The sequence below is a fragment of the Nannobrachium achirus genome, assembly GCF_963921795.1.
Source record: "Nannobrachium achirus genome assembly, chromosome: 20".
NCBI lineage: Eukaryota > Metazoa > Chordata > Actinopteri > Myctophiformes > Myctophidae > Nannobrachium > Nannobrachium achirus.
This window is the reverse complement of record NC_137827.1, coordinates 23,571,232-23,595,791: the sequence shown is the minus strand read 5'-3', so window position 1 is coordinate 23,595,791 and position 24,560 is coordinate 23,571,232. Positions and strand designations below refer to the sequence as shown.

The 24,560-nt window shown below is 41.2% G+C and overlaps 2 protein-coding genes across 2 annotated transcripts; both read right to left on the bottom strand.

Annotated features, from left to right (window-relative positions):
• Positions 1 to 1,660: 1,660 nt before the first annotated feature.
• tpp1 (tripeptidyl peptidase I) lies at positions 1,661 to 12,920 on the bottom strand. Its single transcript, XM_080750416.1, has 13 exons — positions 12,845 to 12,920; positions 12,347 to 12,421; positions 11,777 to 11,916; positions 9,736 to 9,886; positions 9,136 to 9,257; positions 8,046 to 8,230; positions 7,461 to 7,659; positions 6,615 to 6,803; positions 6,335 to 6,407; positions 5,738 to 5,858; positions 4,736 to 4,897; positions 4,453 to 4,578; positions 1,661 to 3,111 (listed from the first exon to the last, which is right to left on the bottom strand). The coding sequence occupies exons 1-13, from the start codon at positions 12,853 to 12,855 to the stop codon at positions 2,971 to 2,973; spliced, it is 1,695 nt and encodes a 564-aa protein (XP_080606542.1). The 5' UTR covers positions 12,856 to 12,920; the 3' UTR covers positions 1,661 to 2,970.
• Positions 12,921 to 13,522: 602 nt separating this feature from the next.
• On the bottom strand, positions 13,523 to 18,858 carry LOC308305602 (uncharacterized protein). The gene is made up of 10 exons (XM_080750421.1): positions 18,763 to 18,858; positions 18,493 to 18,572; positions 18,230 to 18,348; positions 17,521 to 17,611; positions 16,955 to 17,061; positions 15,825 to 15,991; positions 15,653 to 15,695; positions 15,150 to 15,316; positions 14,907 to 14,949; positions 13,523 to 13,909 (listed from the first exon to the last, which is right to left on the bottom strand). Exons 3-10 carry the CDS (start codon positions 18,249 to 18,251, stop codon positions 13,728 to 13,730), a joined length of 822 nt encoding a protein of 273 aa, XP_080606547.1. The 5' UTR covers positions 18,252 to 18,348; positions 18,493 to 18,572; positions 18,763 to 18,858; the 3' UTR covers positions 13,523 to 13,727.
• Positions 18,859 to 24,560: the final 5,702 nt, after the last annotated feature.

Below are 24,560 nucleotides of genomic sequence, written 5' to 3'. Positions count from 1 at the left end.
TCATCACTTCTTTTCCACTTTTCACAGTTTTGGGCTGCCGAAAGTTAACCCAAGCAATGTTTTTTTATGCAAAACAAATGCTTGATATGGATTCAAAATCATGAAGAACCCCTAGTTTGACCCCTCACATGCTAATTAAAGCAGATGTTTTACCTTTTTTTTAAATATTTCTAGTAGAGTCAATGGGACAGTGAATATACAAATGGCCATAACCTTTTTTTTGCGATGTTTCCGGCAGAGTAGGCCTCTCATTCTGTGGACCTTATAATGACCAAACTAATAGATAAAACACAAATAAAAAGTACGGCAGAAAATCACAGGTCCTACCCTATTCCTTGAGCTTTTGGGCATGTGGGTCCCCAGCTAAGTGTGGGGTGTTGAAGAATGTGCAAACTCAAACATAAGGGAAAGCACACAAAAGAGGTGCTGTCGTCTGGACAGGGAGAGAGAAACTAGCTTGCCACCCAGTATTATGTAGGGCTCCAGGGAGTTCTGGCCAGTTGCTCCCAATGCACCTAATCATCAAGCTCATTGGCCAACACCCATAGGCTCTGTGGGAGAAGCACACGTACAGGAAGTACACCATATATGGACACCACAGGCCCTACAGGCCAGGTCAAAGGGGCTGTGGCATATATAATAAATAATATGTAGATGATTATTTACAAAAAATAGAAATCTCCTGGATTCTGACAGTCCTCTGTTGGCAACCCTGACACACACACATTGATTGATATCGTTTGACAGAGACAGAGGATAAAATCATGACTCTACAGCAAATTAACAGACTTCTCTTCTCTCACAGATTATAGTGAGAGTTATAATTATAATAATTATAATGCCAGTGCTGTCAGTTCTCTTTTCATGACCAGGATTTGACCGAGAAGAGGCAGGCGTGCGTCGACTGGAGTGATTACCGTGGGAGCCTCTATATATGCGCAACGGACGTCCAAATGTAGGTGCGCATATATTCTGAGGTGGCAAAGGTGCATTTTTTTCCAACTGGCACAGCCTATTGCAACAACTGTCAAGATATACAGTCTAATCTTTAAGACTGTTCCGCTGCACCACTGGAACTTGCCACTCCACGCTGCTTTCAGTGCTGGTAAAGTTCTTCTGGAAACCAGCCTTCAAATTTAAGAATCGAGTGAGGTTTGAACCCAAACCTCCTGATCATGGAGTCAATGACCCAACTCAGTCCCTTGGTCCCTGCTCAAATCGCTCTTCCTTCTGATTACATAAACAACCAACAATACGAAAGAAGAAGAAAAAAAAAAAAAAAAAAATTAACAGCATTTGTCTACTGTTTGTTGTCCAGATGTTTGAAGGTTTATGACTGTCATTATCCATTTTGGAATTTGGAACTATTAGAAGCACAGTGGCTCAAGTGTTAGAGAGCATATGGGAGCAGGAGGTCACCGGTTTGATTCCCCAGCATGTCTTTTTGTCTCCATCTTATATTTTTTATCTTTTAATACAAATCTTTCTTATAGGAGCTCCTGGCACTACGTTTTCAGATGGCGTCTGATTAGCTTTTCCTTGACAAAAGCTTGAGAACTGAGGTTTGTCAACAACCACAGTATGTGCACAAAACAAATAGTCAATTGGATGTAATGCGTGCATTTTCCATGTAATTTGAAGAGAAGGTATAAGCTGACAATTCAAAATACATTTAATCTTTATTAAATGTGGACAATCAACACATCATACAGTACATAATTTTGCAGAGTTACATTATTTACAGTATTAAAAAGTAAAAAGAAGTGCAACAATGCTGGTGGATTGATCTACAATTGCATAAAGTTTACTTGTAATTACATTTGGTAGGCTAACCACTGCAACAGTACCTGATAAACATGGGGTCTTAAAAGTACAAACCAATTTAAAATGACATTGATCCTACTAAAATATTTTAATCAACAATTAATTGAGCAATGTTCAAATGTCAAAGTCAGCATAGCATTTTTAGAATTGAAATGTCACAGCTCACACATGCAAACATTGTTACATCGAGTGATGACTATAGGAATAATGCTACCTAACAATATTGCTGGTTCATTAGGCTGGTTTAGTACAGCAAATAATTTGGGAGTAGTCGCCACAAGAAAAGTAGTTTTGACCATTTTAACGATCTACAAACCCAACCTGAGAAGGACTGCATGCTAAAAATATGAAATCGCACTTGAAACAGATTATTCACATAACTATATAAATAGTTATAGGCAATAATATAGAGTATTACATTATTGAAAGAAGCAATAGTATGCCAAATCGTATTGCAGTTGTGAGTTACTTGATGCAAAATAATTGTTCGAGTCATCACAGCAGTAATGACCGAATAGATTCAATAATGATTTATGGAGACCGTATTGCAATTCCAGCCTAAGCATCTCCAGGGAGAGTGACAATGCCATAATGGTGTTAAATAATGGAGCCTTGGGCCAGAGGAGGAGAGGCCATGTGACAATTACAAGCAAAAGTTCACGAGCAAAATAAGGCATGGAGAGGAGCTTCCTCTGCATTTAAAAATCAAGAAAAAAGCCAAAACAATTTCTTTTCTGCGTTTACAATGAGGCCGCAACTATGAGGCCGCAACTATGACAACAGATGAAGATGGGAGCTTGGTTTGGGATTCAAGAGCACTTTCACAAGCTATTCTGCTTGGTACTGCTGACATTTTGGCTTCAAAATTCACAGGCCAGGGTGAAGAGGGTTGGGGTGCAAGTAACCATAGTAGCAGGCAACAGCAGTAGTAGGGTATAATATTGATAGAATCAGTAGTATTTTGAATCCCAGCTCAGTTGTCAGCTACTTGATTAAAAAAGGTGGGGACAAAAGAAAATCACAGAGGACTAGTGGAAGCAACTATGATGAAATCAACCCAAGCAGACCTTAACTTCTATGTCAACAGACCAGGACAGGACCTTGGTTTGGGATGCAAGACCTCTCTGCCATTCCTTTAGCAAGGTTTCACTTATCCAGCAGGGCAGCCAGCAGAGCAGGGTAGTTTGGAGTTCCCCAGCCTGTAACAGGGTCCCATGACGGGGCAGCACAGAAACCCTTCCCCTGAACCTCTTCATCCAGACAGCTCAGGTGACAGCCCTCAGTCACCTGTGAATAGGAAACATAATTCACTGTTTAGTATAACTTACAACAGCGCTACTCAACCCGCAGCCCGCGGGCCGCATGCGGCCCTTTCCGCATGTCTGTGCGGCCCATTATGTTCATGCCAATAAAAATATGATTTTTCTAAGCCTGTCAAAGTTAACGCGCAACGCAAAATGCGGTGATGTTTGAGCCTCGATCAATGCACAGAACACAGCCTGAACACAGCAGTGCGGAGATGCTGGCGGCTACACTAGATCTATTGTACAACGAGACGGTCAGACAGACAAATCTGCTGAGATTTTGCAGCAGACAACCATAGTCGGGCTCACTGGAGTGTTATTGGCATGAGAAAACATACCTTTATATTGCCAAAGTTCACTAACCTTGCATACCCAGACATAGGGGCGGTTACAAAACGATTGAACCAGTTCTGTTAATTTTCACTTCACATTTTGTGAATAAAGCCTAATTTGATCAAATTCGATAATTTCTTCATTCCATCCATAATCTTTTGGTTCAATGAGGTTTGGCCTGGCTTATATAGATGGAAATGTGGCTGTTTTCTGTGCGTTTCTTAATTATTAGACTTGTCATGAAGTGTTACAAAATCATTGTAAATGTCCAAAATGGGACCGTCATTTTTAGCTTGCGGCCCTTTGGACTTTTGGTATTTTGCTGAGTGGCCCCTGAGCCTTCTTAAGTTGAGTAGCCCTGACTTACAATATATGTTTAAAATAAAACATTATGAAATCACAGTAGCCCATGCATAAAAGTAAGACTTAAAATGTGTGTACACACACACACACACACACACACACACACACACACACACACACACACACACACACACACACACACACACACACACACACACACACACACACACACACACACACACACACACACACACACACACACACACACACACACACCTCTTTTGATGATACAGTACGATTTAGTTTCTTTTATAACATGTTACTAGGACATATATATAGTGTGGAAAAGGCAAAGTGCATTAGTGTATGCCCGTGACATCAAATGGGTCATTTGGCAGCACTGGGCATGTCGTTTCTTGTCAATGGCTGTACATTTCATATGCACAATGATGCGAAACGATACATTTGATGCCAAGGGTACTTTCTTATAAATGTAACAGTATAGTTAAAATAATATGATACAGTATTCAGTATGTGTGCCTCCAATAGGAATCATATTGTAACCCCAAACCACGTGTTAAAGCCTTTTTCATTGAGTTACATTAGGAATCAAACCCAAATAGTGTTAAAGCCCTTCTCAATGAGCTACAGTAGGAAACTAGAAAGTAGCAGAAAGTATAATAATTACATCAAAGAGGGCCTGTCCCTTCAACTGGTAGAGGCGAGGGTTGAGGAAACCTAGCACAGGTAGGCCTTTCAGCAGGCGCTGATCATTAATCAGAGACAACATTCCTCCAACCACAGGGGTCGATGCCTGGAAGGTACAGTAGACAGTGTGATTTGAACGGGGAAATCAATATGGGAAATATTACAACAATTCCAATTCTTATTATGGTGAAGCCACGCTATAATACAACATCCAAAATATGACATATGATAAGCCACCCAAAAGACAGAAGTATGCTACTTACTGAGGTCCCAGAGACCCAGGGGATGGGTATTCTGTTACTGACCACCCAGTAGTTATCAGACAGAGCAGCCAGATCTGGATAGGCCCTTCCACTTGTGTTGAAGTAGGTCTGTGGCGGTAGGCCGGCTGCTGTGGCCTTCAGGTAACTGTCCACTGCACTGGTCTATGGGAGCACATGGACACATGAAACACACTTATACACTTTCATCCTGGTGTGCATATTGTGGCCATGACAAAAACAGCGAGTGTGCACTGTGAGCTTGTATTTTCGTGTTAGATTATGTGAAACACCAAAAATATGCGAAACACACCAGTAAGACTCCCTTATTGGGAGACAAGCGACCACATTTTAGATCAACAGACATCAGCATCTTGTAGAATGCCTAGGCCATAGATAAAACGCTGTGGAATACAAGTCTTGGCAGTTTTAATAGTGAGAGTTACGTTTTCCTCTTCGCCTCCTTCCTCCTTACTTTCATTAATATATTCATTTCATTTTTCACTTTGTCTTCCGTCATGTTTTTTCCTGCATTGCTGGTTCCTAATGGAAATTAAATACATTTGTAGGCTATATGATGCTAGATTATTAATTTAAATATCGTGTCGGTGTCAGGTGGAAACCTTTTACATTATGTCCAAAACTGAAAGGAAAGGGAAAACTGTACCAAAGGATCTAATGGAGTTATGAGATGTAATCATAAGCTCTCAAACTTTTCATTTATTAAATATTTTTGTAAAACCCACAGAGAGAGACAAGACAAAGTGTGACCAATAGCATTGATCTATTTGAGGGTGGAGATACGTGGTTTCCACCCGACAGTGAGGACATGTTACATGGTTCAGTTGTTGCGGCCAGATCGCACCAATGCAACTCCTTGCAACTGCCAATGGGGATAGAGGTTGCAAGTAGCTGCATGCAACGGTTTTGTTGCAAGGAGTTGCGACTATTTGCATTTGTGTGGACCGGCCTTTAGAGTTGATACCAATGTCTAGCAGACTGTACCTGGTAGTCGGGCATCTTGAAGATGTTGCTGAAACCTCCTCCACTAATGTAATCGGTTACTTCATAAGTCAGTTTAAATGGGTTCTTGAAGGAAGTTCCTCCAACCGTGGTCACATATGGACTGGGAGGACATGGAGAGAAACAGGTTATTATTATAGAATTACATTCTGACCCAAACACTAGAGGGCGCTCTCCCACAGCGAGTCTTCCAGTGAAGATAAGAAGAACAGTGTAGTTATTTCAATCACAAGCTCTTGTTAATACTTTTCATTGGTTCAATGTTCATAAAGTCCATAGACAGACATAACCACTTTCAATTTAAAACAATTTAAACAGGGCTCCAAGATCTTGTATCTCATTGGGATTTTTCCTCTATAAAAAATAAAGTTAACAGATTTTTCTAAATAGGTTGAAGTGGATCCACGATTTCTGCTACTTTTGAGTGACCCTGTAGTATTCCGAAGTATAGGGCATTCATCTAGGAAAAAACATAAAAGGTTGAAACATGGAGATGCAAGGTCTCTGCCCGACAGCAACACTTTTCAATTATTGTAGGCCATTTTTTCCTCTTTTTAACTTCCAGTCTTGATGTTTTACCTAGATGCAGGGAAGCTTGGCCTGAAGGAGTTCCCTCCTCTGGTCAAATGTCTGCAGCCAGCACCACTGTCACCTACGTGAGATTAAAGTAAATAAAACATTAGGCAAAACACTGGTTTTGAGATAAGAAATAGTAGTCACTGCTATAGAATGTTTGTTTAGTAACAGGGGTCCCCAAAAGCAAATAGACAAGTGGGTGACCCTGTCGGATGGAGGACGGTGGAAGCCTACAGTACATTGATGGAAAATGTGGTCTGTGTGCAGTTTCCCAAAGACTAACCTGAAGCAAAGAGCAAGGACACTCCCCTGACTCCAGCCTTCATGAACTCTGTGCTAATGCGTGTCATGTACGCCGCAGACAGGCTGTCTTCATCATCGCCATAGCTGATGGTGTGTACCCAGGGCAGGTCAGACATGTTGCTGAGCAGAACCATCCACTGGAGGAAAGGCTCCTGGGACTCATGACGACCTAGAGGATAAGGGAACAAGAGGAAAAAACTAACTTCCTGTATACTATAAGTAGGGCTGTCACAATTATTACATAATCATCTAATCGCGATTATTTGACATAATTGTGATTATTTTTCATAATCGTTTCAATGTTGAAAAACGTTGATATATTTAAAAGAAATGTCAAAAAATAGTGGAAATAGCAGATCTACAAGCTCACAACGCGTCGCATCGTGACACGTTGTGAGCTTGTAGATCGGCTATTTCCATTATCACTGTTCTTTTTTAAGTATAACGTTGTCAAATGTCAGTAATTTCATTGTAAGCCTAAAAGCCAAACAGAAATGTAATTGTAAACGACAAAAACAAATCGTTAATCGCAATTATTTGAGTGACAATTAATCGTCATGTAAAATGTCATAATCTTTTAGGGTTAGTCATGCCTCAAACCCGATTTGGTCAAAAACTATTTTGGTCATGCCCTAACCTTAAAGTTTTATTTCTCCCTCATAAACAATAAACCCTGCTGAATAATGTACTGTATAGTTCAGCACGAGTGCTAGAACTACAAAAGCAGTATCCGTGGAAAAAGACGGCACACCACAACTGAATATTTAGTCTGTATTGCCAACATGCTGTGTTGATCATCTACTGTAATACAGACAAACCTACTTACCTGGGTTTGTGAAAACCCATGTAGAGATGTTTGCCCCTGTACTCATGATGTATTCTACGTCCAGGCTAGCCTCCAGACCAGCCCTGCCTTCTTCCTGGGTGCCCACAACCCGATCCACTTTGGACAGGTGCTGGAAGCTCTTGCCAAACAAGCCCATGAACTCAGCCAGGTCTGCAGGATGGTAGTATTGCTCCAGGAACTGGAAATTATCATGAATTCATTAACATTAAATAAGTGGTCTGGCATGTTTAGCCCAGTGTCTACTATTCACAGTATACTTGACACTAATCGACCACTTTTCGTTTGAAAATCATCAGTCCAAGTTGTCAAAGATGTGCCATTACATTTTAACGCATTGAAAAGAGAATTCTAGACAAATTCCAGGAAAAACAGACATTTTATGGTGGGGCTACCCATTTATTTAATAATGATTAAGCCTTCAACAACTTAAGCATAATTTTCCAAATCCTTCAAAAATAGTGATGTTTGTAATTGTAAAATGTTTTCACTAAAAATTAAATGTCCAAAAGAGCGAGGCTAGGGTTAAAGTGTTAAAAGCGCAGGGCAAATGCAGACGTGCAGTACCTGAGCTACAGCCTGGCTGTTGTTGTGTCCTGATCCCACATCAGCTGCAGTCATGTTGTAGCGAGCTCTCAAAATGGCAGGAGTCACACCAAGGTGCATCCCTGGCTTATAGTGTTTGTGCCTCCTATTGGATAAGTCTGTGCTGAGGCGCTGTCCTTTGGGTGGGAAGCGATGAACCCCTCCAACTGTATGAATTTTTGAAAGATTTACCGAAATCAAATTATTAAATAATGTTTTAAGTTACAATCTGTAAGTTGTTAAGTCCGCTGTCTCCCTCTCCCGATGAGAGGCAATTACAACAATGTAAAAATGGTGCATTTATATAGCACCTTTATCCAAAGCGCTTTACAGTATTCATTACATTAACCATGCAATACACCAACTAACCTGCTCATAGGGAGCAGTTAGGGGTTCAGGGTTTTGCTCAAGGACACTTCAACACTAACCCAGGGGAGCCGTGGATCAAAACGGAAACCTTTAGCTTCCCAGGTGGCCTCGCTACCCCTGAGTCACTATCGCTCCCAATGTCTGGACTATAGGTAGAGATGGCCATCTATGGCTTTCTGATATGAATGTCACACCTGACAGACAGTGGGGTTGACATTTCTCAACGAAACCAATGACCAACTCCAACAACTGCAGATATACCAGTTAGTGGTTTTCAACCTTTTCTGGATCAGGGCCCACTTCTCCCAAAAGAGGCCAAATCTCAAAAGAGGGGCGCCCGCTGGCCTACTGGTCCAGGCGCATACCACTTAGGCATGGATGCCTGGCGGCGGCGCCGGTTCGATTCCCGATGGGGACGACCTTTGCCGCGTGTCACTCCCCTTTCTCTCCTCCCATTTCCTGTCAGTCTACTGTCCTATGAATAAAGGCATAAAAGCCCTAAAACAAATCTTTAAAAAAAATATTTTGAGTTTATTTGAATGATCAATCAATAGTTTTTCATCTTGGCGTTTTACCAGTTATTTGGGGGCCCACTTGCAATATCCACACAGCCCACAGGTTGACAATCACTGCTTTACAACACACTGTACCTCATTTGGTTAAAATAATGTTTCATTCATGAAAATACAAGACAGGCGCTTACCAAAGTCAAGGTGCTGATGAACAGTATCAGGGACGGAGTATGGAGATGATGACCTCACCACAGACTGACCGTCTCTGGCGTAGCGGTGGAACTTACTGCCTGGAAGCAGCGTCTCTGCAACCCTGAAACGGGACAAACAGAACCACATAGCAAGTTAACAAAATCAACTATTTATGTACATCCAAGAGGATCGGTTTAACACATTCAATAATATATACGGATACAGATCAACGCTGGAATTAATAATTCAAGTCTATTTGTGGTCTCATTCCATCTCATTTCAAGGTTAGCCATCACAGGTTAAATACGGTCAGAGTGCAACACGTGGGAGCGTCAGGAGTTCTACAGTTTTGTTTATTTGAGATTCAGGGCATACAATAAACCAAGACTTGTTCGCATGCGTCAGGAGTTCTTATTGAGTGATCCAGTGTATTTCATAGGTATTTCAAGTTGAGGAACTTCAATTATATGCAGAAGATAGCGGTTTCCCATTCAGACACAAATCACTGAAAGGGGGAACTACCTCACATGCTCACATAACTGCTTTCATTGTGGTTCTTGTGTAAGCAAAATAAATTATGTTTAAGGTTATGCACTTACTCTGCACTCATGGTACACTGCAGGAAGTCCTGGGTGTGAATAGTCAGGCAGTTTGTAACCCCATGACTCTGTAGCCAATTATGGATCAGCTTCTGAGTCAAGTCAGATGGACGCACAAGGGAAGCGACTTCATTTAGGCTCAGGTGCTTGCCTGTGGAGGACACATTTTAAAGTATGTTTAATTTAGTCATTGTGCTCTCCCAACAATTAAAGTGGGGGACAAGGGCAGGTGTTTTTCACCTCTGAATTAACTGGGGCAGGAAGATAAATGAGTTCAGGTCTAGTGGAATAGCACTGCACAGCTGTTATGCTGTGTGGAATTGGGTCAACACAAGAGAATAATTGTGCCTTGTCAGTATATGCAGATTATACACTGTACAAACAACATCTATCTATAAATGCGAGAAGTCTCTGCGTGCGTGTGTGTGTGTTTGTAATCCGCGTATCTCGAGAACCGTTCGTCCCACCGGCTTCAGATTCGGCACGCGCGTTCCCCGCCGCGGCACGGAGTGCAGTGCCGGGTCTCGACCCGACCCGACGCGCGGTTTTCCCGAACCGGCGCGAAACGTTCGGAATCTCCTTATGCGGGGTTGATTGTTGACATCAGGCTGTTTCTGAGGAAATCGGCGAAAGCTCTGACTCATTGTGACATCACTTCATAAAAGGCTCTGACATCACGTACGCCACATGAGTCAACAAAAAATATCTGTGAGTGTGTATGTATGTAGGTAATCCGCGTATCTCGAGAACCGTTCGTCCCACGGGCACGCGCGTTCTCCATAGACAGATATCTCCATATATGGGCATAAAATGGACCCAGAACTATAACTGCAGTGATCTCCATATATCCATATATGGGCATAAAATGGACGCAGATAGCCAGATATCTCCATATATGGACATAAATGGACAGAGGCAAACAGATGGTCAAAGATCTCCATATGCAGTGCCGGGTCTCGACCCGACCCGACGCGCGTTTTTTCCGAACCGGCGCGAAACGTTCGGAATCTCCTTATGCGGGGTTGATTGTTGACATCAGGCTGTTTCTGAGGAAATCGGCGAAAGCTCTGACTCATTGTGACATCACTTCATATAAGGCTCTGACATCACGTACGCCACATGAGTCAACACAAAATCTCTGAAATGGGCATAAAATGGACGCAAATGGCATATATGGGCATAAAATTTACGCAGAATCACAAAAACTATATGGACGCAAATGGCATATATGGGCATAACATTTACGCAGAATCACAAAGATCTCCATATACGGGCATAAAGGGACACAGACAGACACACAGACAGACGGATACAGAGATCTCCATAAATGGGCATAAAATGGACGCAAATGGCATATATGGGCATAAAATTTACGCAGAATCACAAAGATCTCCATATACGGGCATAAAGGGACACAGACAGACAGATTCAGAGATCTCCATATATGGGCGTGAAATGGACGCAAATAGACAGATATCTCCATATATGGGCATATATGGGCATAAAATGGACCCAGAACTATATCTGCAGTGATCTCCATATATGGACATAAAATGGAGGCTGACACAGACAGATAACAGATATCTCCATATATGGGCATAAATGGACACAGGCAAACAGATGGTCAAAACGGGTCCTATGACAACAGGTATAATGGGGTTTGCATTAAAGGGCGGGGCATTCATTCCCTATTTACATTGTTCCGAGTTGGCCAGGTCGCCGACTAGACGCTGGGCCGCCCGAAGGGCGGCCCAGCTTCTAGTCTTATCAATGAGACAAAGATGGTGCTTGCTATTTGTGGGTGAATTTTGTCAAAACAGAGGGAAAAGAACATTTTCTTAAACTAAAGCCCTACAAGTCACAACCCAGATCTGGAAATCAAAAGAAAAGTGCCAGAATAATCACCCAGGCGTTTTCAGCGTTCAGTTCAAATTCACACGTACCGACTTAAGAATTTTGAGGATTGTTGCTCAACAAGCGCTTCCCTCTTTCACCCAAAATGTGCTTTGAAAAATGCAACGGCGAAAAAGCAGAGTCCTACCATACAGTGGTGATTCTGGGTCCGATGCCAACAGGAGGGTTTCTTCCAGCAGGTCAACATTCTCCTGCTTCAAGGCAAAGGTTAACTCCAGCTCCTCAACGGGGCTGACTCTGCCCACATGAGTCCATTCCTCTGGTACCCTAAAGGAAAGGGAAGCCATTTCAGTAATATCCTTATTCCAATATCAGACTCAGTCTACCCCATAATATCTGTAAAACAAACCTTAAACCAAATAGTGCCAACCCTAACCCTAACCCTAACTAACCCTAACCCTAACCCTAACCCTAAACCTAACCCTAACCTAACCCTGCTTCGGAATAGCGGTGTTTCGGAATGGCGGACTGTTGCCATAGCTATATTGTGATTGTCTAGTAGTGTGTAAACATTCTGTGGCATCAGTGCTTAGGAGTCCACACATACCATTACTGGATCCATTTTCCAGACAGAGCAAAACTATTTGGTTAACATGTATCCTCTAATTTGCCTCAAAACCAGTTTGTGAAAATATTTTGGACCTTTGATATTGCACGCGTTTTAAAAAGAGGACAAAGAAAAAGGGGGTTTGCTTACAGGACATCTTGATCAGCCTCAAGGTATCCACTCCAAACCAACTTGCTGCATATCAGGACAGTGGTAAAGCTCAGCCTGCAAGCCACATAAATAAAACAACACATAAACAAACCAACTCGCACAGCCACACAATCAAACACTTAACGCGTTAACATTTCTTCAAAGCAGGAAGTGTTTACTCTTCCAAGGTTATGACAGGCAAAATCCTTTGTGTGATTTAAGTAGGTCAAATCTATACCACGCAAATAAACACTCATGCTGCAGGCTGTTACCTACTCACCTTCAGCTGGACTCGAAGTTAAAACACTGTTTACTTATACAAATATACTTATTATATAGTCATTAACTCATAACAAAAACACCACGAGTGATAAATACCAGAAATAGTAGGCCTACAGTAGCGATGTAAAATACATGTAAACCCTATTTGAGGAAAAATCACAGAGAAACCAGTTCTACTTAAACATTTGCTTTTTTAAATCATTAAAGAGCACTCACAGGATTGTCATTGTATTCCATGCGTTGTCCGCTTATCCAAGCTGTTGCAGTCAGGCAAACAAGCCTGATATAGAGCTATGGTCACATGACAGCTTTGTCGACATGAATCACGTGACAAGCTAAGAGAGCTCTGGTTCGTGTTCTTTTAAGATATCCAATTTCTTGGCTGTGATTTGTCTAGACCTAAGGCACTGTTTCCCAAACACTGTCCCTTAATTTCCTTTCCTAAAATTAGTTTAATTATTTCAAAATCATTTTCAAAAACATTCCTCACAATTATTTTCATGAATTAAACACATTCAATGATTTTTCAAAGTAATTTCATTAATAAATAAAAGAAAAATCAAAGGAATTCCTTAAATTAGAAAACAAAAGTTTGGGAACCACCGGGTGCACTGTGTTAAAATAATAATGAAAAGACCATAGTCAATATAGACTATCTGACTGTAACAGTCTGGGGTGCCGAGCGACCCTTCATTATTCCCACCATGACACCAAACCTCGCAAATTCGATAGAAATGTAATAACTTTTTGCTGTGAAATAAACAGTTAGAGGGTGCAATGTGCTTTTAGAACAAGAAACCGAGCATTCAGATTCCAATTAACTTTATTCAACTTTTTTTTATTAATTTGAAAACATTCAAGTAAAACAATACTCCCCTCAACTTTTAAGCAACGCTGAATTGTCTGAACTCCCAGACAAGGTGTCATTTTCTGGTAGCAAAGACAGTATCAGGTTTAACATGGCTCATTTTACAGTCTGTATCATATGTAGAATTCCAGTCTGATGAGATGAGTTTGACATCAGAGATTTCCACCTCCTCTAACAAAGAGGGGTATGATGAGGTTATACAGCCAACACCATTTCAACTAGGCTACCCTGCTACAAATGTGCAGGCTCTTCTTTCTTCCTGCGAGGTATTAGTCGGTAAAGTTCAGTGGCTTGTTGTGTCCTCCCCGTTTGTTTACCAGGTTTGGCCCTGGCTCTGTCACAGTGGCGAGGTGATGTTTTTCCCTTCCTTAGAGGAACCACCTCACTGCTGCTTCTTTCACTCCGTTCTTTCTCTGGATATAGAAGACACAGGGTCAGTGTAAGGCTTAATTTATACTTTACTGCACAACCATTTTGACAAAATGTCACAAGAAAAGTTTCAGTTGTTGGTCCTTCCATCCTCCCAAACACCACATCTTGAACTCTACAATCTACACTACACTATGGCTAAACCCAACCTTAGGCCATGGCTACACAGAGCTGGATATTTCTGAAGCTAGACATTTTTTTGTGCTGTTGGGGCTTGCAGCCACATGAAGCTGGATATTTCGGCCACAAAGCTGGATATTTAAACCCAGTGAAGACATTGAAAAATATCCGATTCACTGGATCCGTGTAGACACGGTACCCGGATATCTCTGAAAACTTTACTGTGTGTGTGCGCGCTTGTCCCTCAGTGGAGGTCTGGGGACTCAGATTATTTAGGGCTGCGCTCACACATGTGCGTCACGCATCATCATCTTATCGCCTGAGAATGGCCACTGGGGGCGCCGTACTAATGCATTGTCAATGGAAGGTCGTTTGGTTTTTTGTCGTTGCCGTGTCTCTAGCTCAACCGCAGCCTGTACGCTCTTGAAGAGACACGGCAACGACAAAACACCAAACAACCTTGCATTGAGAATGCATTAGTAAGGCGCCCCCAGTGGCCATTCTCAGACGATAAGATGATGATGCGTGACACAGATGTCTGTACGGCGCCTTAGACCTAGATATCTTTCTTGTGTGTAGCCATGGAACCTCACAGAAACTTAAGCTTAAACCCAACCTCGAAAACACACCCACCTGTACGAAACACCAGGAAAAGAGAATCTGTGAACCTTCATCTCCTCAAGAGGGAGAAACCCCGATTTTGGTGACCCCATGGCCTTTCCTCTAGTATCACCCTTAGGCTTTTAGGATCTTAAGGTCCTTACTGTCTGTAGTCGTCTGGACAACAAAGTTTGGTGTGTAGCCCACTTAAACATGCATCCAACAACCTCTGACACCATACTACAGTACTTGCATGCTTACCTTCACAGTTGGGTCGGGAAACCGCCACCCTTGTCTCGTTGTGCTGCAAAACGTTTACATAAGCCATTGTAAAATCAATACATTTACTTACTTAACTTTATTTGTTTATTTAGTTGGGGCACCACACACATTACAATAAGCTAATTTACATCAGCAGTCCCCACATCATCAAGCATGTATGTGTCGACATGAGGGTAACATCTTGAGCAAAGTGTGTTCAATGTGAAGTTAATAGTAGCTTACTGGGAGAGAAACGGTTGTCTCATAGGAATTATGAATTGTCATGTTCATGTCTTTGTCCATGATGACCCGCCCACCACTCCAGTAATCTAGAGGTGGCTTTATCATACGGCCACTTCGAGACACTTTAGTATCTGCCTCCGAAGAGGAAGTAGGACGACAAGAGACAGCTGGAGAAGAGAAAATAGAATTAAAAACTGTCCTTAAATGTTACATGTGACATACAGACATAGCCTGTATTGGTTAAATAGTGGAGCACCTCCATCTGAAGTACATGTAAAAGTGTGTATGGGGCTCAAGATACAGAACATTTTGAAAAGATTTTATAATCTGTCCACACAATGAATACTGATTAAAAGTGAAAACCTAATTTTCAATCAAAAGCATTCAAGGTTCGATTCTATTGAATTCAATATTAGAGATCTTTATTTCTGACAAGTGACACTTAAACATGCACCCAAAAACATCTGACAATATACTAGAGCTACATTACCATGCATGCTTACCTTCAAGTTTGGGTCGGGAAACCGTCACCCGTGTCTCGTCTTGCTGCAAGATGTTTACACAAGTCATTGTAAAGCCAGTCAATTACATCAAGCAGGTACTGTATGTGTCGACATGAGGGGGTAACATCTAAGAGCAAAGTATGTTCTATGTCGAGCTTTATTAGTAGCTTACTGGGAGAGAGACGGTTGTTTCATAGGACTCATGAATTGTCATGTTCATATCTTTGTCCATGATGATACGCCCACCTCTCCAATAATCTAGAGGTGGCTTTATCATACGACCACTTCTGGACACTTTAATATCTGCCTCCGAAGAGGAAGAAGGATGACAGGAGACAGCTGGAGAAGAGAAAATAGAAATGGAAAGAGAACAATGTACTGTAATGCCTCAAAGAAACTAGGATACCAGGTTAACATTCTAAATAACATTGTTATTATGATATTTGCATGTCTACTAAACAAGCCAATTTCTCAACAGAACCAGATTTCAGTTTGCTTTACTCTAAATTATAGCCTAGTTAGTATATCCTTACCTTAAATACTGTAATATTGTATGGGCTAGCACCAACCCCTCTCACCTCCATGAATTACATTTACTTCAAAACGGTTTATCAAATAGCAACCAGTTCAAACTACAGGGAACCTTCCTCGACACTATTATGTATTAAGTATTAACAGTCTAACAATTTTTAACAAACATCCTTCAAACATGCATCTTCATCTACAAAATAATCACTTAAAATGTCCACAAACTCCAATCTCCATTCCCAGAACACCAGACAGGCAAATCTCCTGCTTGCCCCCAGATGTTACACCACTAGGGGGCAGTTCTGTGTCAAATACTGAGGTGTCACATTATGGAATGCCCTACAAGTATTTATTGGATCTTTGTAAACCTTGATTGTAAAATGTGCTATTAAATAAATTGGACTGGATAGATACTAACAGTAATAGTTTTAAAACAGAAACAAGTTTCAGGTATATTTCTTTCAGTGACTAATGAGGTGTTCTGCTATATTTTATAAATCTTGACACATCTTCTGTTACTGTACGTGGGTCCCTGGCGCAACAAATGGGGGTCCACAGTCAAATATATATGAATTTCAGAGGCCTTGACATGAAAATGTTTGCGAACCACTACTGCAGAACAGTAGTGCGTGTATCAGCTTACTGAATGTGGGTGTTTTGTACTCTGTAACTTGAAATTGTGTACAAGGCCCTAGTATAGACAGCAACTCCAATTCCTGAATATGGCCTTTTATTTAAGCATGTCACATTCAGATTTTATCATGCTATACTTACATGTGTTGACAACATTTCGCCTCTTGCGTTCCACAGACACAGAGTGGTTGGTGACTGCTTTCTCTGATGGTCTCTTGACGACTCTGACTTTGCGATCTTCTTCAAAGCTGGATTAAGCATAGATAATACAAATAAATGTAATATTTGTGACAGAAATCGCACATCATTAACACAGGCTTAACCCATTTAGGCCTAACCTATAGAATAGGGCTAAATCAGAAATTAGCCTACAAAACAAATATGTTGCTACATACTGTACATGTACTGTAAGCCCCTCCCAAACAGCAAAATGTGTTCCCGGCCTGAATAGTTGAAGAACACTTTGATCAAGGTTTGGGTTGTGTATTTATTTTGTCATTATTCAACTAGTGCAATTGGCGCGATATTGCTCTATGGATTAGAAATTAAAGATCACTCTTTTAGAACATAGACAAAAGCAAATAAAGCTGATTCTGCCAATATAGAACTTCACAAAACATTGTACGGATCCAGTCCGGATTTCTTTCCTAAAACAAATATCTAAATCCACTCCGCCCCCACCCACACACAGACTGTATTCAACTTACCTTATTGACTCCGACATGAACTTTTCATAAAACATCCTCCAGTCTTCAGGGAATCCATACGCGAACTTCTCTAAAAACCACCGAGGGAATTCTATAAAAGACAGATAAAACAGGACAACATTATCATCACCAGTGGCAGCTCCACAAATCACGTCAGCATCCAACCCAGATTTGGCTCAAACAAAGGGTTAAGTTCGTTCTCCTGTTATGCCGCAAAAAAATTGGAATTCCCTACCGATGGCCTTAAAGGAGTGTAAATCCCTTCCCTCTTTTAAAAACTGCTCTGAAAAGTCACTTGCAGGTGGCTGCAACTCGAAACTGTTTTTAGACAAACACCCATGTTTTTACTGTAAATACAAATTGTTTTGTATTAAAATATCTTTTGCATACTTCTGTGTTTTATTTGTCTGTAATTTAATGCTGTATGAATTGGGGAAAAAAGGGAGTCGAATTTAAGCCCAAAAGCTTTCTTGCGTCTTTATCCTTTTAGTTGACCTTTTATCAGTGAACAGTACCGTCTTGTATCTTTTCCTATATGCAAACTTCTAATAAGGTAATAAGGTCAAAACCTTCATTTCATCCACTTTGCAGTCACATTTCCTTGGTTTGTTTCATTTCTGTTTTGAACTGTTCTACAAGCTCACAAAACATACAGAAACATCACAATATTTTTACATAATGATATCTGAAAGGTTCTTTGGTGACTTACCAGAGTCCTTCAGCATGGTCATCTTGCCCACCAAATGATATGTCGTTCCAGAGAATGTCTTGAGCACAGAATTGGAAACCCTCTTTACAATGCTACTACTCTCCCAGTGCACGTTGTCCCTGTGTAGGAATTTAAGTTAAGAATTTACATCATTTAATTAGTCGAAATCCTAATAGTGTATGCCTGTGTCTGTACACGTGCTTATGTGCTGGCAGTTTGAAAAATACTATTCTATCAAAGATGGTAGGGCAGTTTATACTTACCGGTGCTTGCGGATTCCACTAACATGGAGGCCATTGGAATCAGACTTCAGCACCCACTTTGTCAAATAAACCCCAGTGACCTACCAAGCAGGACATTTTTAAATAGATTAGCTGGAACTTGCAATATGTCAGATTGTGACGCATAGTGAGCTTGTAGATCTGCTATTTTCAGTAGTTTAATATTACTTTTGGGTCTCGAGCTAAAAGGTTTGGGAACCACCGTTCTAAATGATGACCCGGATGAGAACAATCTTTTAAAGTGTTACACACCTTGCCCTGTTGGTGTGCGTCTTCAGAGGGCTTTGTAGGCACTTTATGCACATCCCGAGTCTGACACCTCTTTCTGAAGCGGACGCGTGGTGAATTGACAAGTAGTGGGTCCACCACAAAAGGTCGGACATCCCCACAAGGGTCATCTGCTCCTTCCAATCTGGACTCGACAACAGGCTCAGCACTTTCAGGAACACTTCCGACATCATTCATGGAGGTTTTGAGCTCCATCGGATGATTAGAAAAGGCTGTGAAGGTTGACCCGTCCTGGGTGCCTTGGGATTTTGTGACAAGACAACCACACATTATTATGGCAATATATCACCATTCAAAAAGTTTATGGCTTATTTATTTATTATATCGTTAGTTTGTGCCTTCTTCCAGTCATATGGAGGATTTCAAAAACATAGATCCTATTTAATCTATACATGGGACATCCTTGTACGACGGATCAGGCTTTACACTTCATTACATGCCATAAATACCTCTCTTTTGGATCATCATTGTGCCATGTTCAGCTTTGCAACCTTTTTGAATGTGTCTGTTCCTCTCCCTCTCTTTAAGGTATACAAAGAGCTTGGCTGGAGACTGAGGAAGCCTCTCCAAAGAAACACACACCCCTGTTCAAAAAGTAAACAAGAAAATATCAGCGAGTTCCATCAGACTGACTGTGGCATTGCTGTGTCAAAAGAAAAAACAAAGCGATGTCAATAAATAAACAGGAGTTGTATGAGGGTTTGCCCAGGGAGGGAGCATCATAAATTAAGTAATTTCTCTGGCAGCATAGCTGATTGATAGATTAAAAACAGTTTGCAAAAAAAAGAAGAAAAAAAAAGCACAGAAAGTACAGTAGAATATACAAAAGATTCTAAAAGTATTAAACCCAAGAAAGCGCTATGGCTTGTTTTCATTGGGGTCCAGTGTATTCACACAAAACATTTAAATGACAAACAAAAACAATAGTACAAATACAATACTATGCAAAAACTCTACTTGGCATTACTTGATGAAAGAACAGCCTCATGATTATTTGAGATGCGGGTCCGAGGCAAGTTGTGGCAAGGAAGAGGGTCATCTACAACTGTTTGGCAGTCAGCAACATCAGCTCGACAATTGGTTATGTCCAAATCGTTGTCAGGGAGCGAATTTCTAACAACGACAAAATCTTCCATGCTGGTGTCCTGCACATCATTTTCATCGTAAATGGAGGAGGATGGCTTTTCTAGTAGATGAGAGCAACCTAGGAACAGATAAAATCAAACGAAACACAATAGCAGATTGGACACAAAACTCAATATTCTGTGTACACAATAGGACATTAACGACTTGTGATTTTTGCAAGTCGACTCGACTCAGTAAAAAGTTGAGTTGAAGTCGACTATCGGTTGATGACGTCATCACATCACACAAGACGCCCCAATTATTTTGGCGGGTCCCCAGATGATTAACTTAATGTGCAACATTGTTCTCTCACTCAACAGTAAACAAACAAACATAAAGTTTAAATATATAGAGGGTAGCTTCACATTTCTAAAGTGACAATTTAAGGACTTTTTAATACCTCTAAAATGACAAATTAAACATTGTCCAAATTGTCAAATATATAGAGGCTGTAGGGTGTAGATCTGCTATTTTCACAATAGAACCATGTTATACCAAACGTAATGTAGCACTAATATTGGATCAACTTTTTTCGACTTTCTCTGGTGGGAGTCGACTTATGTAATGAAGTCGTTAATGCCCTAGTACACAATGTACGTTAGACACTGGAAAATATAAAAAATAATAATTGTGATTTACCAGGATTTGTTGGGCAAGCAGATGACTGCAACTGCAAGTATTTATTTAGGCAATAATGATTTCATACAAAGTAGACATTCCCCTTTGACTACATGCTCACCTTGGCCATTGATCTGTCTTCTCCTCCCACTGCCGACATTTTTGAGCACCTCATCTTTCTTACAGGAAACACGAGGGTCTGACTCTGTGAAACCACCAATCACAATATAAGTACTTATTAATTAAGCTAAAATGTGATTATTAGTTTGCATGGAAATGTAACAAGTGAGTCCTGTCTAGATGAGTCTACTCTAGATCAGTTTACATCGATGGACAACATTAAGAAATAATGAGTGACAACTTACTGTGAAATGAATTGAACTTTGAGGCGACTTCATGGAGAGGATGACGCTCCCTCTGAAGTTGGGATTTCAGCTTTGCAAACACCTTGGCAGGAGAGTCATGTTGTGCCACGGTGTGTTGCATACGTTTTGTGGTTTTGGGGGGAGGCATATGATCTGCCTGCCTGATCTTGTGCCAGTCTGGCACAATTAACGACCCATCATCATCCAACACCATAGATATAACTTCCCTGGGGTAATCTGGAGGATCTCCATTTACATGCCAGTTGCGGGTCGTCCGGCTTCCCTGAAGCTGCCTGAAGTCCATGTTCGACCGAAAAACACAATACCTGCAAGTGACAATGACATCAACAGAATTATTGATTGCTTTTGATTGAATATGTTATTAGACAAAAATGCAGAACAGTACAAGTATAAAAAAAAAGTAGTACAGTACACATACAATTAAATAAACACCCTGCCTAAAAGGAACATCACAAATAAGTCCTTAACGGTCTTGTTTACGTTGGAAGTCCTTGGTATTCAATTCATGGACATGACAAATAGCAAGCAAAGAAAACATTAATATGTCATCACATTGATTGATTGAAGAATTTATTAGAAGTTTGCAATAGAAAAAAGTACAGTTTCATGACAGTACAAATCACTGGTACAAGGTCAACTAAAAGGAGATCCTAGAAAGCCGAGGCTTATTTCCACAGGAACCACACTTTAAGTATCTCATATAACATTGAAAGACAGACGGATAGAACATAGTACTTTATCTAGGATAATATCAGTTTCAAAAGCATAACATCAAATACAAAAGGCAGAATACAAAGAAAAAGGGGGGGGGGAGCATGGGGGCTTAGTCTATTTACAAGTCACGGGTAGCTGCTGTCTGAAGGTGACTTTTCATACCAATTTTGAAGGAGGCTAGGGATTTGCTCTCCTTTAGGGCTTGTGGAAGGGCGTTCCACATGTTGATGGTATAGCAGGAGAACGAGTTAGCGCCTTGTTTAGTGTTAAATCTACGCTGATGATGATTAGTGGAGCTGCCTCTGGTGTTATGATCGTGAACATCCTTGACCTTTAAGAAGTAGTTTGTCAGGTACATGGGAATCTTGGAGGTGTAGTGTATCTTGTACACCAGGCCCATTGCAAGATGCTGTACTCTGTCAGCTACTTTGAGCCACCCCACGCTTTCGTGGTGATGCTCGGTAAGGTGGGTCAGAGGAGGGAGACCAAGCACAACCCTAATTAGTTTGTTTTGGGCTGTTTGGAGCTTTAGCTTTAAGGCAGCTGGGGCGTCGCGATACCAGACAAGGACTCCGTAATCAATGAGGGGCCCAATAAGAGCACCTCCTAGTGTCTTTCGGGATTTAATATTGATCAGTGGGGCAACTCTTTGCAAGAAGCGAATTCGTTGATTGACTTTATTGATTACCTTGGTGGTCATTTTTTCACTGGATAGGTTAGCCTCCAGGATGAAACCCAGGTAGCAGATGTGGTTTTTTCTTTCTATCACAGTGTCACCTACTTTAATTGTGAAGTTCTCAACTAGGCTAAGTTTCTGACTAGATCCAAAGAGGATACATTCAGTTTTGCCTAGGTGAATTGAGAGTCTGTTGTCATTGAGCCAGGTGCAGATCTTGTTAAGTTCACAGTTAAGGGCCTTTTCAACCTGCAAAATGTCTCTGCCTGAGACTAGGAGAGCCGAGTCATCCGCGAACAGAAACAGATTGCAGTCACAAGCAGATGACATGTCGTTTACGTATATTAAGAACAACAGTGGTCCTAGTATACTCCCTTGAGGTACTCCACAGTTTACTGGGAGGGGGGGGGACAGGGTTCCGTTGACTTCCACCATCTGTTCCCTCCCCACCAAGTAAGAGTGCATCCATCTCACTGCTGTGCTATCAAGACCAATAGCTTTGAGTTTTTCGATCAGAATAGAATGATCGACGGTGTCAAATGCCTTCTGGAGGTCCAGCATGACCATGCCACAATATTTGCCATCGTGAATTTCACGTTTGATGTAATCATTCAAATAGATGAGGCATGTATCTGTGGAATGGGACTCTCTGAAGCCAGACTGGAACTCGTAGATCAGTTTATTCTCTTCAAGATATCTAGCCACCTGTAATAAAACATGTAATAATAAAACATGTAATAAAACACCATGTACAGGACAGGGGAAACAAGGGGGTGGGGCTACGGTAAGGGTCACTTCTCGCCTGTCTATTCATGGGTTGCATTTGCACATTATGCCAATCAGACAAATTGAAACATCTGTGTTGGTCCTCAACATGGCCGTTTAGGACTAAAATGCAACCCAGGACATAATTAATTACCTCCGCCTCTGGCCTCCTGAAACGTGAGATTTCAGGGCAGTTTTTTGAATTTGAAGGAGGCCAGCTGGTTTTGTGGCTGTGGGTGTTGCTAGCTTTTTGGAGAAGTTTGGTCAGATATGTGGGTACTGAGGGCAGATTTGCATAGACTATTTTGAAAGTCAATCCCATTTTTAGTTGTTTAACCCAGTCTTCAACGCTGAGCCATTTTAGGCAAGCAAAATGTGTGGGAGAAACGTGGGCCATGGGCCCCTGGTCGAGAAGTAGTCGAATCAGTTTGTTTTGGGAGGTTTGGAGCTCAGTCCTTAACATTATTCCTTATGCCTGGATAGCGTTCTACATTCGTTTACCTTAACATGTCATAACTCTTGCTTGCACTTTCTCGTGCTCGTCTCAGTAACCCAGCTGTATTCGTTTAAAGTGTAAAGTTTGAAAACTAAACCTAATATTTTATTCCACATCTCTTTGTACGAACAGAAGTAAATAGATCTTCATCTTACCTTAACACGCCTCACCAAAGCAAAACACCGCGGGAATCTTTCAAATGCCCACTGTTTATATTGTGATGTCACTTCCTCCATATATAATTCACTCGCTTTTTTGCGGGTTTTATGGCGGTGCATTACCGCCACCAATTGCACCGGAGTGGAACCTTTCCACCTATTAATAGTAGGCCTACGTTTTCTGCTTCTTTTTGCAATTATATAGTGGCCAGAGCCACCCTGACCCACCCAATATATTCCCATCAAGTCCCCCTCTTTTTAGTTATGACCCAAATTAAATCGAGATCCTTGATAGTAAAGTCTTCTCCTCCACTTCCAAGACAAAATAAATGCATCAAACATATGGCTCTCAAACCATAATATAATTCAAGTCTGATGAGTCGAGATGAGTTTGACACTACTTCCACCTCCTCTGAGTGGTAATGGTGGCGTGTTGGAACTTGGTGGGGGCCTGGGGGGGCATCATGATCTGCCTCAACCTCTATGGTTTGATTGATTGATTAAAGCCTTAATATTGGAAGTTTGCTTAGGAAAAGGTACAGTTTTGACAGCACAGTTCACTGGTACAAGATCAACTAAATGGATAAACACCTCAAGAAAGCCTTTGGGCTTGTTTCAATTGGGGTACATTTAATTCACCTCTGCATCTGCATTCTGACAAATCCTTTACTATCACTGTCATTACTTTCAATTACCTATTTTTCAAATTTCAACAGGACTTGGAGGGTAGGGAGTCATGTAGGTATACTTAAAAAGGACAGGGGTAGGCAACAATACATTCCAGAGGGCCATACTGACTTCTATAAAGTGAGCGAAGGACCTCA